We start from the raw sequence: 17,621 nt of genomic DNA, 5'->3' as shown, positions 1-17,621 counted from the left end.
TTTACATTCTTCCTTTGGGTTGGGAATGGTATCACTTGGAAGAGAATTGGTTGGCCTTTCAGCTGCTGTTTGCTTGGACAATTGTCCAATTTGTCTTTCTAGATTTCTCAGTGAAGCTTCATGGTTCTTGTTGGCCAATTCTTGGTGCTTTATCATCTTTTCCATTATCATCTCTAAATTGGAGATCGTTTGGGATTCTTGGGGTGGTTGTGGTTGAGTATGAGATGCAGATGGTAAATGGGGGTTGTTTTGGTTAGTTGATGGGTTGTTTGGTGGATAGAAGTTGGATTGGGGATGATTGTTTTATGGTTTTCTGTATGGATTTTGGTTAGTGGTTTGATGGTTTTGATGGTTTGTGTTGCGGAAGTTATTTTGGTTGGAGTTTCTTTGCCAAGGCTGCTGGTTCTGGTTCTCTTCCCACTTGAGATTGGGGTGATTTCTCTAAGATGAATTGTAAATGTCCCCATGGAATTCATTCGGTCTGGCTCCTTGATTGTGCATGTATTGGACTTGTTCTGGCTGTTGTTCTTCATAACTCTCTTCTTGTTGTCCCCACACCACTGGTGGTTGAGTAGTTGTGCTTACTGCTGCAAGCTACAAGCCATCCATCCTTTTTGACATCATTTCAATCTGTTGCTGAAGTTGCTGATGCATGAGTTTATTTTGAGCCAATATTGTATCAAATCCTTCAAGCTCAAATACACCTTTCTTTGGAGCTGCTTGTCTTTCAGAGGAGTAGAAATACTCATTGTTGGCTACCATGTCTATGTGGTCATGTGCCTCTTGAGCCGTTTTCATCATTTGTAAGGATCCCCCTGAAGAATAATCTAGAGCTTTCCTTGAAGGCAAGGACAAGCCTTCATAGAAGTTCTGCAGCTCCACCCATTCATTGAACATTCCCTCAGGGCATCTTCTAATCAAAGCTTTATACCTCTCACAGGCTTCATACAATGACTCTCCTTCCAACTGCCTGAAAGTTTGGACATCAATTTTCAGCTTAATGACTCTCTGAGGGGATAAAATTTGGCTAGAAATTTTCTCACTAGATCATCCCAGTTGGTGATACTTTCTTTAGGGAAGGTTTCTAACCAATGGGTGGCTTTGTCTCTCAGTGAAAATGATAATAACAGCAGCTTATATATGTCAGTGTAGACTCCATTGGTTTTGACAGTGTCACAAATTCTCAAGGACATAGATAGGTGTTGGTTTGGATCTTCAGCAGCACTTCCTCCATACTGACAATTATCCTGAACCAGGGTAATCAATTGAGGCTTGAGTTCGAAGTTATTAGCATGGACATTGGGGGTTAAGATACTGCTTCCATAATTCCTTGGGTTAGGGATAGTGTAGGAGGCTAAAACTCTTCTCTGAGGTTGGCCATTATTGTTAGCCACATCCTTAGGTGGATTAGGTAAGTTACCCTCCATTTCTTGATCTTCTTCCTCTGATTCTTCTTCCCCAATGATGCCCTTACCTCTTGCTTCTCTTCTCAATCTCAAGAATGTTCTCTCTGGCTCATAATCAAAGGAGGTGGACTCACCTCTCCTTCCCCCTAGCATACAACACAAACAAACCAAAGAAAACTCAAGCAGAACACTCTATTGCTAGAGTGAGGTTATGGTTAGAAAAAACAAAAATTCAAACTGTTAGTGTGCTTAGAAAAACAAAAGAAAATGCTTAATCTAGATTATCACCTTACTTAATCATTGTCAATCTAAATCAATCCCCAGCAACGACGCCAAACACTTGATGAGAAAAAAATGATTCCACACAAACTCATCGGCAAGTGTACCAGGTCGCATCAAGTAGTAATAACTCACAGGAGTGAGGTCGATCCCACAGGGATTGATGGATTGAGCAACTTTAGTATGGTGATGAATTTAGTTAAGCGAATATTTGATGGATTGGGTGAAATTTTGATTAATACAAAATAAATTGCAAGAAAATAAAACGTAGAAAGTAAATTGGCAGAATCTTAAATTGTAGAAGCTTAAAGTGCAAGAAATTAAAAGAGCTCAAACTTAAAATGAAAGAAAGGTAAATAACTGAAACTTAAAGTGTAAGTAATTTAAATTGCAGAATCTAAATCGCCAGGAAATGTAAATTGCATGAAGAATAAAGGGATTTGGGTACTGGGAATCAAAGCAGAACTGGAAAATGTAAATTGCAGTAATTCAGAGAACTATAAGATGAAGAAATTCAGAAAAAATTGATCAATCAGGATTTTAGTACCAAAACTGAAATGGAAAATTGCAGAAGAATCAAAATAGAAAGAAAACTTAGATCAATTCTAAAGTCCTAGAAGAGAAATCGACAAATTCAGTAGAATAACAAAATATAAAGAAAACTAAGATCTCAATTGCTCTCTTATCAAAATAGAAAAGAAGAAATTGCAGAAGAAAGAGAAACAGAAAGAAAGCTAAGATCAGATCTCCAATTCTTAGAACTATAAAAAGGAAAAGTAAGAGATGACTCGAAGATGAAGAAATTCAGAAGAATTAATCCACCAGAGTTCAAAAACCAAAAAAACAGAAAAAGAAGAAGTTGCAGAAGAAAGAAAACAAAATAGAAAGAAAAAATTCGATCTAATCTCCAATTCTATAATTCTAAAAGGAAATTGAAAAAGCTCCCAATGAAGTCAAATTCTTCTCCCTTTATACACTTTCTAATTCTGTCATCCAGTACTTGGAGTGGGCTTTTTCGCCTTGTTGCAGTGGGTCTTGATTGCAATTTCCAGGGAAACGTTGCGTTCTCAAAGTGAGCGCAGCGTTCACTTACCCACGCGTACACGTCTACTGCATCCGCGTGTCCCTTCGCAGCTTTTGCTCATCGACGCGTGATAAACCACTATTTCATGGTTAATCTTGTGCTCAATTGAGTGGATTTTATCAACTCTTTACCCACTTATTCATACTATTTGCATGGTTTTACATTTGCCTTCCTAATTATGTGCTATGATTGAAAACATGCTTCTTTGGACTTATAATTGCTAATATTAACCCTCTCTTATCACCATTAGATGCCTTGATATGTATGTTAAGTGATTTCAGAGATTACAGGGCAGGAATGGCTCAGAGAATGGAAAGGAAGCATGCAAAAGTGGAAGGAATACAAGAAGTTGGAGAAATTGCTAAGCTGTCCAGCCTGACCTCTTCGCACTCAAACGGCTATAACTTTAGCTACAGAGGTCCAAACGACGCGGTTCCAGTTGCGTTGGAAAGCTAACGTCCGGGAATTCGATTTGATATATAATATGCCATAGTTACCCTGACGCTAGGTGACACGACCGCGTGCTCCATGCGGCCGCGTCGCAGTGACGGAAATCAGCGTGTTTGAATTCTTCTCCAGTGATTTCCGGGCTGTTTTCGACCCAGTTCGCAGCACAGAAAACAAAGATTAGAGGCTATAAAGTGGGGATTGCATTCATTCATAGGGAGGCTCTCATATTCACACTTTTCATGTTTTAGATGTAGTTTTAGAGAGAGAGATTCTCTCCTCTCTCTCTCTCTTAGGATTAGGATTTAGGACTTCTCTTAGTTTTAGGAGTGACTCTCGATCCCAGGTTCAATGTCCCTTTCTATTTACTTTCGCTTCTATTTTTATTGACTCTAATGCTTTTATTTGTATTTGATTTATGTTGCCCAATTGGCTTATGAACTTTTCCATGTTAGATTTTACTGCTTTGAATGTATTTTATTTGAGGTATTCCAGATATTTATGATTTTAATTTAGCTTTCTACATTCTTGGCTTTGGTTAAGAAATTAGTAACTCAGGAGTTATCTTAACTCAACATAAGTGATAATTGTTATCTTTGCTAATTGAACTGAACTTCGATAATCCCAATCTTTCCTTAGGGATTAACTAGGATTTGAAGATCAAACTAATTAGTCACTTGACCTTCCCTTGCTCTAGTAAAGGTTAACTAAGTGGAATCAAGAGTCAATTTTCATTATTGTTGATAAGGATAACTGGGCTAGGACTTCCAATTTCTCATACCTTGCCAAAAGTTTATTTTATAGTTATTTATTTATTTTAATTGCAATTTAAATTACTTGCTCCCTATTCTCAAAACCCCAAATTTACAATCTCCATAACCAATAATAAGAACATACTTCCCTGCAATTCCTTGAGAAGACGACCCGAGGTTTAAATACTCGGTTATCAATTTTAAAGGGGTTTGTTACTTGTGACAACCAAAACGTTTGTACGAAGGGATTTCTGTCGGTTTAGAGACTATATCTACAACGCGACTGTTTTTATGAACTTCTTTACTGGCAAAAATCCTAACGTCAAAATCGTGCCGTTGCCGGGGAATTACAAACGTGTGCCTTATTATTGGTTATTGTAAATATTTAATAAAAATTTTTTTTCTTTTGCTTGTTTATTTATTTTTGTTTTTAATTTTTATTAATTACTATGAATTCTCAACCCTTTGGTTTCAAGTTTGATTCCAATGTTGTTGTAAGGAATGGAAACTATAATGAAAATAGGCATCAAGGTTGGAACAATCAAAGATAGGAGGAGCCACAAGGATTTGATCAATCCTCATGGCAACAACCACCTCCAATGGACTATCAACAACCACCACCATATGCCTATGAACCCTTTCCTCAACATAAATTTGGACCACCATACTCACAAGTCCCTTTCTACCATTCACCTCCATATGACCCTAACCCTCAACCACCATACCAACCACCTTATAAGCCATATGAACCATATATAGAACCACCCCAATTCCAACCCAATTACTCACAAGAACCACCACTTCAATATTCACCATCTCCATATCCATCAATCCAAGAGCACTATGATCCTATTTATGAAAGCCAAGTGCATCAAGAGACAAAGGATCGTCTCAAGGAAACAGTGGATCGATGTCAGGCAACCATTCATCAATTGGGGCAAGCAATAATGAGTCAATTAGCTTCCCGACGTTCGGACACTCAAGGAACCCCCATGGCTTCATGTGGACAATCTAATGAAGAACGTAGTATAAAGGAGATACGAGAAACTCCAGTGAACAGTACGGAGCATGACTTTGTACTGGAACAATTAGAGGAAGCCGAGATTATTGAAGAAGAAGAATTGGTTGAAGACTTAGGAGATGCTGAACCTCCATGGGAAAGTCAAAACATAGAGCCTCCTTCCAAGACGGTTGCAATTGATGTTGAGGAGGGTGTACAACCTCCTAGGCATATCACAGTTGAAGACTTGGAAGAGGTTGATCAAGTGATGGAGATTCAAGAAGAAGAAGCACAACCTCCCATGCCCTTGGAAAGCAATAAAGTGAAGATTGAATTGGAAGAAAGATACCAAGAAGAAGAGGTTGAAATTGAAGAAGTTTGCAAAGAGGTGGTAATTATCAGAGAAGAGCACAAGGGAGTGGAGCTTGCAATTTCATTAAAAATACCTCCCCCTAAGTTGCCATCATCCTTCACAACATTCAAGTGGGTAAAATTCATATCCCTTAGCTTTCTAATTCCACTTGAATATGGGTTACTGGAGACGGATGGTCAACTTAGAACTCTTTGTGGCATTAAGAGTAAGCGGAAGATGGTCAGTGGTAAGAATTGTCCTGCACGGTTCATTATGGTTGGAAGCTTTAAGTCTAAACGCAAAGGTTGGTGTAGAGCTCAACTGAATGGGTCTAGGAAGTTGTTTGGCCACTTTAGTGAGAATTCAGATTGCTTGCTACCCGGATGGAATCATGATGATCAACACAAAGACGGGTGTAAAAGTAAAGTTTGGGATCTTGGAATCTGCTTTGACATCTGTCACCCCGGGAGCCTAAGAATCTGTTTGAAGCTTCTTAAGGGCTTTACATGCCTAGTTTGGGACCCCGGAGGTTACTGGAAGTACAAACACTGGTGGAGATTCCTGGATGAATACAAGCATAAGCCACCATAACAGGGCGCTCACCAAATGTCCAACTTAAGGACTCTAACTAAAAGTGCTAGGTGGGAGACAACCCACCATGGTATGATCATTCCTTTTTCATTTTTAGTTAGTTTTATTTGTTTTCGAGTTTTATTTTATTTTATTATATTGAACCTGGAGTTTTGCATCACATTCATATTCACACTGCATTCTGCATTTTTCATGCATAAAAAAAAAACACGCACGTGACGCGGCAGCGTCGCTGACGCGTCCGTGTCACCAGTGCATTGGGAAACAGAAAAGTGAACAGAGAGTCACGCGATAGCGTGGCTGGAGGCGTGCCTTTTGCACAGATTGATCCACGTGACTGCGTCGATGACGCGTCCGCGTCACATAGGAAAAATGCCTCCCACGCGACCGCGTCACACACGCGGCCGCGTGCCCTGAAAATCGACGTAAAAAGGGTGCATGGGCGAAAGTTGAGCTGGAGTTGGGCTGGACTCGTGCTAGAAGCCCAAGCCCTCCCACGCGAACGCGTGACCCACGCGTCCGCGTCATATTGGAAATAAGGCCACTCACGCGATCGCATGCCCTACGCGACCGCATCACCCTGGATTTTGGAAATACCAAGTTTCGAACAGAGAGTTGTGCGACCGCGAGGCTGCACTCGCGCCACTAGCACAAATCGAGTCACGCGATCGCGTGCTCCACGCATCCACGTCACCCAACCTTATCGCGCACCACGCGACCACGTCACCCACGCGACCGCGTCGCCAGTGTCGCACAACCTATCTAGATTAGTGCCAATTTTCTTATCTTTTCTTCTCCGAATCCTTATTCTTCTTATCTTTTCTTATTTCTTTCTTCTTCCTTTCTTATTTTCTCTCACTTCCATTCTATTTTATTTGATTTATTTGCGTACTTTCATTCATTGCATATTTTTATTTTTCTAAAATTATTATTGGTGTTCAAATGTTCTTATTCAACTGTTACATCTTTTCTGGTATTTTCTTGGTGCTTAGTGACTTGTTTCATTCTTATTGAGTAAATGCCAATCTTTTATATCTATATTACTCTTGCATTGACATGAATTTATATTATCTCTCCTTCCCCATTCTCTTCTCCATTGTTGCAAATTTTCGCACCACTGGTATGCCATGTGCTTCTATTGTTTTCTCACTTGCGTGTTGTAGCTACCATGTAATTGAGACCCTCATTTTTTGGCATCAACCAACCCATGTTTTATTTATTTTCCTATCTTTATTTCTGGGTTACTTTTCTTCCCTTTTTCTTTCAGGATGGCCACCCGGAAGGGAACCGGAAGACGTTTACATGGGGAGACAAACAAGTCCATCAGCAAAATCCTTGGAGAAAAGCATCAGTTGGAGAAGACCCGTCCACCTGCACATCTCAGCATGCACCGAGGACGGTGCAATCTTTAAGTGTAGGGAGGTCGATACCGATCTCCATGGGTTAGTACTTTCTTGTCTCAACACCAATGTTTAAATTTTTCTTTGTAGTTAGTTGTTGCATTTGCATGTTTGATTGTATGATTATTTGATTTTTGTGCATATTTTACCACTTGGTTAAAGTAATATTTTCTTTTTCAAGAAACCTTTTAGAGAATTTCACTAATTTGAATAAAATTTAATATTACACTCGTTTGAAGAGATATTATACTGGAACATGGTTTAGAACTCGAACACATAAAACCTGTGAGATTTTTGAGCCTATTTGAATTGGTTGCATTTTATCAACCAAAATTTTGTTTTGGTGTGTATTTTTCTCTCTAAAATTGTGATCTTTGTCTTGCTTAATTCTATATTTCCATGGTTTGATGTATGCATGCACTTACATGATTGAGGCCTTTGTTTCACTGAGCTTACATACCCATATGGCCTTACCTTTCATTATCCCTTGCAAACCAATTTTGAGCCTATTTTACCCCTTTGTTCCTTTTATTTAGCACATCATTAACTCTAAGCGAAAAACAATAATGTCCTTAATTTGAATCCTTGGTTAGCTTAGACTAGTGAGAGTGCTTATGATTTAAGTGTGGGAAAATTGGGTTTGAAAATATTTGGTTTGAGAATTGAGTATGTTAGAATTTTCTAAAAATGTGAAAGAAATGTTTAGGACATGTTCATGCATTCAATAAATTAATCATATGCATTGAGAAAAACAAAAGAAAAAGAAAAAAAATTATATATATATATATATATATATATATATATATATATATATATATATATAAAAGAAGAGAGAGAGAAAAAGAAAAAGAGAAAGAGCAAATAAGTAAAAGGGGACAAAATGCCCCAAAATATGTGGTGAAAGCAATGCATATGAGTTGTACTTGAAATTAGAATGCATGAATATGTGGAAAACATGGTTAATGGATGGTTAGATATCGTATTATGATTACATGGATTGTTTAAGTTAGGTGGAAAAAGTTTAAGTTAATTAAGGATTCAAATTTTAGTCCACTTGGCCAAATACAATCCTACCTTGACCCTAACCCCATTACAACCCTTAAAAGACCTCTTGATTTGTGTATTTATGCATTAAATTTATGTTTATTGTTAGATGAAGAGAAAGCTTTAGAAAGCAAGGTTAGTAGAGAATTGAGAGAATCGAACCTAAAACACTTAAGTGATTAGAGTGTATACACTACCAGTGAGGGTTCGATGCTCAATCCCTTGTTCCCTGCTTTCATGAGCTATTTTCTTCTTGCAAGTCTATTTGTACTTCATTTTCATGATTTGAATTAGTGAAATCCAGTTCATATTTCCTCTTGAAAGATTTGTTTACTTTTAACTAAGTAGGTGGAAAAATTCTGTATGTAGTTACATTCATAGGTTGCATTTCATACATTCTTCATTCTTTATAGCTTTTCTTGAGCTTAGCATGAGGACATGCTAATGTTTAAGTGTGGGGAGGTTGATAAACCACTATTTCATGGTTTATTTTGTGCTCAATTGAGTGGATTTTATCAACTCTTTACCCATTTATTCATACTATTTGCATGGTTTTACATTTGCCTTCCTAATTATGTGCTATGATTGAAAACATGCTTCTTTGGACTTATAATTGCTAATATTAACCCTCCCTTATCACCATTAGATGCCTTGATATGTATGTTAAGTGATTTTAGAGATTACAGGGCAGGAATGGCTCAGAGAATGGAAAGGAAGCATGCAAAAGTGGAAGGAATACAAGAAGTTGGAGAAATTGCTAAGCTGTCCAGCCTGACCTCTTCCCACTCAAATGGCTATAACTTTAGCTACAGAGTTCCAAACGACGCGGTTCCAGTTGCGTTGGAAAGCTAATGTCCGGGGCTTCGATTTGATATATAATATGCCATAGTTACCCTGACGCTAGGTGACGCGACCGCGTGCTGCATGCGGCCGCGTCGCAGTGACGGAAATCAGCGTGTTTGAATTCTTCTCCAGCGATTTCCGGCCTGTTTTCGACCCAGTTCGCGGCCCAGAAAACACAGATTAGAGGCTATAAAGTGGGGGATTGCATCCATTCATAAGGAGGCTCTCATATTCACACTTTTCATGTTTTAGATGTAGTTTTAGAGAGAGAGGTTCTCTCCTCTCTCTCTCTTAGGATTAGGATTTAGGACTTCTCTTAGTTTTAGGAGTGACTCTCGATCCCAGGTTCAATGTCCCTTTCTATTTACTTTCGCTTCTATTTTTATTGACTCTAATGCTTTTATTTGTATTTGATTTATGTTGCCCAATTGGCTTATGAACTTTTCCTTGTTAGATTTTGCTGCTTTGAATGTATTTTATTTGAGGTATTCCAGATATTTATGATTTTAATTTAGCTTTCTACATTCTTGGCTTTGGTTAAGAAATTAGTAACTCAGGAGTTATCTTAACTCAACATAAGTGATAATTGTTATCTTTGCTAATTGAACTGAACTTCGATAATTCCAATCTTTCCTTAGGGATTAACTAGGATTTGAAGATCAAACTAATTAGTCACTTGACCTTCCCTTGCTCTAGTAAAGTTTAACTAAGTGGAATCAAGAGTCAATTTTCATTATTGTTGATAAGGATAACTGGGCTAGGACTTCCAATTTCTCATACCTTGCCAAAAGTTTATTTTACAGTTATTTATTTATTTTAATTGCAATTTAAATTACTTGCTCCCTATTCTCAAAACCCCAAATTTACAATCTCCATAACCAATAATAAGAACATACTTCCCTGCAATTTATTGAGAAGACGACCCGAGGTTTAAATACTCGGTTATCAATTTTAAAGGGGTTTGTTACTTGTGACAACCAAAACGTTTGTACGAAGGGATTTCTGTCGGTTTAGAGACTATATCTACAACGCGACTGTTTTTATGAACTTCTTTACTAGCAAAAATCCTAACGTCAACGCGTATGCGTCTGACGTGGCGGAAATTTGTCGACTAAGAATTTAATATAGAAAATAGCATTGCAAGTACAGTTCTTAACCGACTAATATTCCACTTATCAATTTAAAAAGGGGTTGTCACAAATTTAGAATAAAAATACTGGGAGTAGAAATCCAAGGTCGTCTCCCAACGAGTTGACAAAAGAGTGCTATTTTATTGATCAGGAATTTTTCGAGAAATTTTAAGAGTTGGAGAACAGAAAAATAAATAATTGTAAATTAAGGCAATGAAAATTAACGAGAGAATTTATATAATCAAAATAAAAAGTCTTGACCGGGAGAAGATTAATTGAAATTTCTATCCTTGTTGGATGTTCCCAAGTGTAATAGTAAGAGGTTGTTGTTCTACTTAGTTATCCCTTACCTGATAAAGGAAAGTCAAGTAACTAACTAACCAACTCTGAATCCCAAGTCCTAGTCCTCTCCTAAGGAAAGATTAAAGTCAGAGACTAGAGAGGCAGCCAACAACTTCCAATCAAAATTAACACTTGAGTATTCCAACTCAAGGGTCTCCTCTTAATCAACTCCTAAGTCAAGTTGGGAGTCTACTCCATTGATATGAATACCATTCTTATAGACATATAAAGGGAATAAAAAGAAGACATGGAAATTGAAATAAATTAATAACAGAAAATTAATTAAAGATAAAAATAATTCTTTGCATTAATAAATTCTAAAACCATAAACATCCATATCTGAACAGGGTTAATAGGTAATTAAAAGAGTAAGGGAATAAGAAAACAAACTAGAATAGTGGAAACTTCAACGAAGGTAGTAACTCTTCTCAATATCCAAATCAAAAGCATAAAATCCTAAAAACTATGAATGTGAAGGAAATTAAAAACTAAAAACTATGCGAATGAGAATGTGTGTTGAGTCACTGTTTGTCCCCCGGCTCTTGTCTGTGTTTCTGGGGCGAAAATTAGGTCGAAACTCAGCCCAAAATCGCTCCCAGCGTCTTCTGCGTTTTCTTCACGTGGCGCATGTCACGCGTACGCGTCAGTCATGCGTACGCATCGCTGGTCATCTTCGCGTGTCACGCGTACGTGTCAGGCACACGCACGCGTCACTGTGCAAATCTCCAAATCATGCGCACGCGTCAGGTACGCGCACGATTCGATCCTCGCTGGCTATCTCCTTTAGTTCTTGTGCTCCTTCCATTTTTGCAAGTTTCCTCTCCATCCTCTAAGCCATTCCTTCATTATAACGCCTGAAAACACTTAACACACAGATCACGGTATTGAATGGTATAAAGGAGAATTAAAAATACACAATTTAAATGGATTAGGAAGCGAGTTTTCAACCATAGAACAAAATTGGGAAGGAATTGTAAAATCATACAAATTGTATGAATAAGTGCACAGAGACTTGATAAAAACAATTCAATTGAGCACAAGATAAACCATAAAATAGTGGTTTATCAGCGTCACATACGCGTACGCGTCATTGCCAATCTTCAGCTCCCATCATGCTCGCGCACCATGAACGCGTCTTCAGTAGCGTTCTCTTATTGAGCGCCACGTTTGCTTAATGAACGCTGCCCACGCGTGCACGTCCTTTGCGCGTGCGCGTGGGTAGCAACATATCAATTCCAGGTTTCATCGCCAGCCACGCGTGCGCGTATTTTATCCCAGGTGCTCCATCGACGTGTGCGCGTCAAGCACGCGTACGCGTCGTTTGCAAAACTTCACCTCCAAATTTAAATCTGCTCGAAAATGCTGGCTTACTGAACGTAGCGCTCTCTTTCGAAAACGAGCGCCAAACACTCCCACGCGTAGGCGTCATGCACGCGTACGCGTGGGTCTTTGAAAATTGCCCCTGACGCATATGCGTTTGGTACGCGTGCGCGTCGCTACCGAGGGTGGCATTCATTGTTTGAACGCAATGTTATTCTGCAGTACTTCTCTTTCTCTTCATTTTCTCACCTGAATTCAATAAAAAAGGCAATCAAAGTCTCACCAAAAATCATAAGAATTTGCATCATTCATAACAATCACTTAATTCTTGCATAAATCTCATGATTTTGTATAAAATAAATGATTTTTGATTGAATCAAAATAATCATGAAATTCCACTCCAACCACTTACTTATTGTGCAAGAAAGTGCATAAAACCTAATGAAACAAATGGAAAATGCATGTGAAACTAGCATAAGATGACTTGTCATCATGTACAGAATTCTTTTACAAAAAATCCCAACAGTTGTTTAGACACTACAAGAAAACACGTCTATTGCCACGCTTTCAAAGCGTGGCAAAAAGCTGAAAAAAGCGTGGCGATAGCTTTTTGCCACGCTTTTTGAGCTACCGCCACGCTTTTGAAAGGGTGACCGATGAAAGGGTGGCGGTTGCTCTATCGCCACGCTTTTTTACAAATTGCCACTTTTAAAAGCGTGGCTGTAGGTGGGAGATATGGCCACGCTTTTAAAGCGTGGCGACAGGGAGAGATATGGCCACGCTTTAAAGCGTGGCGACAGGGACAGATACGGCCACGCTTTTAAAACGTGGCAATAGAGAGAGATACGGCCACGCTTTTAAAGCATGCGATAGAGAGAGAAATACGGCCACGCTTTTAAAGCGTGGCGATAGCCTTATCAAATTAAAAAAAATCCTTTTTTTGACTTTTCCTTTATCACTACACAATATAAATTTTCAGTCCTTTTTTATTACCAAACCATTATGCAATTTTTATTACAAGATAAATCAAATAGTAATTACTAACGTATATAATTATTGCTGTAATTGTTTTATACATTAATACTCAAATACAAAATAAATCTCGGGTTCAAAACTCTAATTTCTCAACAAGCTTTTCAACTTGAGCAAAAAATACAATGCTATCTAATACTTCAATATCCATCATTCGGTGTATAGCCTTCCAGCAATTCTTTAATATCTTCAAGCATTCTTCGTCAGTTACTCTAGAGAAAATTCACAGAACATAGGCCAGTTACTGACCTCACTTGTGTCCTCATTTTCTGGACCAAAACTCAAATAAACATCCATCATAAATCAGAACTTCTTGTCACACAACCAGAACAACACAATCCACTATGGTTATGGTATGATTTTACCCACCGGCATCTGGCGTTTCAAGAACAGATGCCTTAACTTGTGAATTCGTACAACATGGAAAGAATCTGGAGCACTGAATCCCCATTCTGATATGCACAAGTCAAACTTGAATTAACAAAAGCTTATTCCACTTTCAATAATGCGCCTTTTCCAAATGTGTCAAAAAATGGCAAGTCCCGTTCACTCCACCAGAAGTCTAACAAAACCTTATTCGCTTCCTCGAGATACTTCAATCATGGTCTTTAACTTGGTTTTCCTAATCTCATGGCCATCTGGTTTTGTAGGATAGCACACACTCTGCATATATCAGCAATTCAACATGACTAAACACTCAATATACATTGAACAAAATAGAGATACCATAGTGTATTATTGATTATTCTACTAAGATATGAAATGAAATTACCTCTGAACAAATTCTGCCAAAAGTGGAACTAGTCTCAATAGGGTGCAACCCACGCAAGGTCTCAGCACCCAGAAGTATTGCATCAGTGCCTGTATGTTTGTTTAAAAATTCAACAAACATGAACCCAATAAGTAGTTATAACTGAAGATAGAAACCAAAAATCATTCAGAAGAATACAGTTACAGCTTCAAGCGCACGAAAAATGGGATCAGTAAATTCAAAAAAAAATGGCTTAATCATTACATGTGGCATCATACAGCTGGTAACTTACCATCCAAAACAGCATTGGCAACATCAGTGGCTTCAGCACGAGTGGGTCTTAAGTTGTCAGTCATACTATCCACAACACGTGTAAGTACAGTAGGTTTTCCAGCCATATTACACTTGTATAGGGCAGATTTTCGAAATAAGAACACCTACAAAAGCAAATCAAAATTAATTAATATTGACTTTCCATTCACAAAGCAAATATAATTATACATTTACAATAAGAATCATGGCAGAGGCAACAATCATAAATGTGGTTCAGTTCAAAGAAAATTTGTAACATTAGATGCACTATTTTAAACCTTTTTTAAACATATGGAAGCATCCATTTGTTTTAATTTATTCAAATATCAAATGCATTATCCACATGACCACAAACATAGCTATTTACACCCACAACATGAGTCATTCAAACAACAAAATGAATTTCAAAGGTAAAATTTGGGTCTAGCTGAGATCACTCCATTTGGAAAGGAATTCACGGTCCTGAATTACAACATAAAAAAGTATGTTATAAGGAAAAGCACAACAAAGGATGCTATAAGTGAAAACGTTCTTCGGCTGGATTTTTTCTTAAAGACCTGAAAGAAGGTACAACATAATTAAAAGAGTGGGGAAAAAAAGTAGAGAAGAAAACAAATACAAAGAAAAATCAGAACCAGATGAAAACTCTACTGCAAAAGCCATATGGTTTTACAATTCCACAATCCACATACCATTTTGAATTTGTCCATAGTTCCTGAAAGAACTCCTCTTGAAGAATCCATGTCATTCTCCTAAACAAATACCAACATTTTATCAAAGAAGAACAAAAAAGTAGCAGTGCAAATGGTAAATATTTTTCATAGTTATATGCAAACCATGCGGTCCAGCATCCGGTTATGACTATCCACCTCCTCGTGTATATCACTTGAGATCTGTTACAATCACATCAACAACACGTTAACACATCAAAATAATGAGAAGGTTACCAACAGCTGAAAAGAAATAAATGAGGAAATGATCATAATTCGCAGCGTTCTTTAAGTATAATATACAGGAAGAACAAACTTAGGTCTAGATTATTTTACAAGAAAAATTAAACTTACTCTTTTCAACAAACTGACTCTATCTTGCAATCCACCCATTACTCGCTCGTTATCTTGTTCATCAATTTCATTATAGGAGGAGTAAAGTGATGATGCTCGGATGCCTCCCTCCTCAATGCCGTCAAACAGAGCAACTCTGCTGTTCCGGGCGTCTCTGAAACAGGGAAAAGGTTTATAACAAAATAGTAAGAGGCAAAAGTTAGATAATAAACAAAAGCAAGGTGATTTCCTTTGCATAAACCATACATTGAAACAGTTTTACAGTGTTTCCATCAGACATCTCCATGATTTCATAAAATGTTCAAGATAAGCAAATTATCTATGAGGAACAAAAAATTTGTTTCAGTATTTCTACCGTCACCTGTGAATGCTTGCGTATTTCAAAATAACAAACTTGTAAGTTAAAATAACCCTTCACAAGTTATCAAAATCCCAAAAGAATTAATCAAAGGGGGAAAACAAAATATTAGTCCAGCATAACCCAATTTCCACCAGAAAAGTTACCCTTCAATTTCTTTTGTATCTGCCATTTTAGAAGTTCTTTTTCATGTTTAAAATTACCTGTCACATTTAAATATCAAGAAAATATCAATTATTTTTGACCAATTATATCTTTAAACTAATTATGCTGAACAATAGAGTGGAAAACATAAATAAGTGGTAATTCAGTATAAAAATAAGGATAGTTTCATAAAATTAGCTTACTAGATACTAGTATCAAGATTATTCATAAAACCAACCCGAAATATGGTTAAAGTATTTCATCAAACATGTTGAGTGCGGTAAACTTGAAACGAAATAAGAGAATTCAAAGCTTAGTATCAATCTGATAGAGAAGAGAACATAATATTATATACTTTAATTCAGTCTATGAAAAAGATCTAAACCACTGCCAAATCAAATAGTTACTTATTGTAATAGAAATAAGAAGTTGCAGAGTTTCAAGCAGAGTATTGGTGTTGTGTGAGTGTATTGTCTGGTGGTGGGTTTAGGGAACTCACGGCGGCGACAAAAGAGAGCAGTTCGACGGCTAGGTGGAGCGCACGGGTTGGTCGCAGAGTTTGAAGTAGGGCAACGTGGCTTCCAGAAGAACGCGAACGCGAACGGTGAACGGCGAGTGAACGCGAACGGTGAACGCTGAGCAAACTTGAATGGCGAAGAACGCGAACGAAGACGACAGCTGAACGAAGACGCGAACGTTAACGGCAACCAACGGCGGCGGAAGTGCGGCTAAGCAGACAAAGACGACAGACGCCTAGCTCGAGGAAGCAGCTGCGATCGGTGATAGCGAACGGGGGTTTAAGACTTGGAGCACGAGGGAAGCTAGAAAGACGGACGGACGGCAGCAGTATGCCACTCCTTGCAGCGGCGGTGGTATAGGCTTACAGTGCTAGGGTTTTTTGGCTGAGTTTCTGTGAATGAAAGAAACGGAGGGAGAAAGGGAGAAAGAAACGAAGGAGCTTCAGAACCAAGAGTGAAGGGTTTCGAGTGACGAAGGCTAAGGGCGAAGGGCGAAGGGTGAAGGGCAAAGGGCAAAGGGTTCACGGCGAAGTGCGAAGGGTGAAGGGTGAAGGGCTAAGGCTAATGGGAGGCACTCTTCAAGCTTAGGGTTTCGAGTGATTAGGGTTAGTGTCTTTGGGTTGGGGACCGGGTTGGGAGCCGGGTTGGGAGTCGGGTCAGGGGCCGGGTTAGGGTCAATGGGTTGGAGCCTCTCTCGCCACGCTTTTAAAACGTCACTGTTTTGCTCTACGGCCACGCTTTTGAAGCGTGGCAGAAAAGAACGTTTTGGCCACGCTTTTAAAGCGTGCCAAAAGCGTATTAGGATATGGCCACGCTTTGTAAGCGTGGCCGTAATGAAATCCTGTCGCCACGCTTTCAAAACGTGCTTGTTTCTCTCTATGGCCACGCTTTTGAAGCGTGGCAAAAAAAAGCATGGCCGTTTCTCTAACCAATTGCCACCCATACAAAAGCGTGGCCGTTGATACTTTTTCCACGCTTTTGAAGCTTGGCAATAAAAAAAGTGGCCAAATCTCTAATCTATTGCCACCCTCATAAAAGCGTGGCCATTGACCACTTTTGGCCACGTTTTTGAAGCGTGGGAAGAAAAAAGCGTGGCCATAGGCCTTTTTTCTTGTAGTGAGAATTGCTAAGTGACCATGATTAGGAAGGATTTGTAGTTAATATTACTTGAATTAAAAGATTGAAAGTGCTCACGTTTGAAGCTCATGACTTTTTGAAATTTCTGGGGTTGATAAGCTCAATAAAAAGGTTAGCAAATGAGACTGAGACCAGTCTAATTCTTCCCAAAATCACAAGTGCCACCGTGCTGGAAGGCTAGCAAGGCCTCCAGAAAGCAACCATACCAAAACAATACCGGCATTTAGTAAGATTATCAAGGCATTGGAGAAACCAGTTAAGTGGATGTTAAGGTTTTTCTCATGGTGCTGGAGAAGTTGGCTTCAAGGTCCCCGA

The 17,621-nt window shown here is 38.5% G+C and overlaps 1 protein-coding gene across 1 annotated transcript; it reads right to left on the bottom strand.

Moving 5' to 3' along the window:
* Window positions 1–13,595: 13,595 nt before the first annotated feature.
* LOC140179218 (pyruvate kinase 1, cytosolic-like) lies at window positions 13,596–14,828 on the bottom strand. The gene is made up of 4 exons (XM_072217885.1): window positions 14,778–14,828; window positions 14,066–14,210; window positions 13,795–13,883; window positions 13,596–13,685 (listed from the first exon to the last, which is right to left on the bottom strand). Exons 1-4 carry the CDS (start codon window positions 14,826–14,828, stop codon window positions 13,596–13,598), a joined length of 375 nt encoding a protein of 124 aa, XP_072073986.1.
* Between the last annotated feature and the right edge of the window lie 2,793 nt (window positions 14,829–17,621).

Source organism: Arachis hypogaea, chromosome 15 (genome assembly GCF_003086295.3).
Source record: "Arachis hypogaea cultivar Tifrunner chromosome 15, arahy.Tifrunner.gnm2.J5K5, whole genome shotgun sequence".
In the NCBI taxonomy this organism is placed as follows: domain Eukaryota; kingdom Viridiplantae; phylum Streptophyta; class Magnoliopsida; order Fabales; family Fabaceae; genus Arachis; species Arachis hypogaea.
The sequence above is the reverse complement of the archived record's forward strand: the minus strand, read 5'-3'. Positions and strand labels throughout refer to the sequence as shown.

Excerpts from the sequence above, each read along its gene's own strand:
- LOC140179218 (XM_072217885.1), bottom strand. The coding sequence starts at position 14,828 with ATGGATTCTTCAAGAGGAGTTCTTTCAGGAACTATGGACAAATTCAAA. Across the intron at positions 13,884-14,065 it reads TGCCAATGCTGTTTTGGATG|GCACTGATGCAATACTTCTG; the intron begins GTAAGTTACCAG and ends ACAAACATACAG. Across the intron at positions 13,686-13,794 it reads TTGGCAGAATTTGTTCAGAG|AGTGTGTGCTATCCTACAAA; the intron begins GTAATTTCATTT and ends TGATATATGCAG.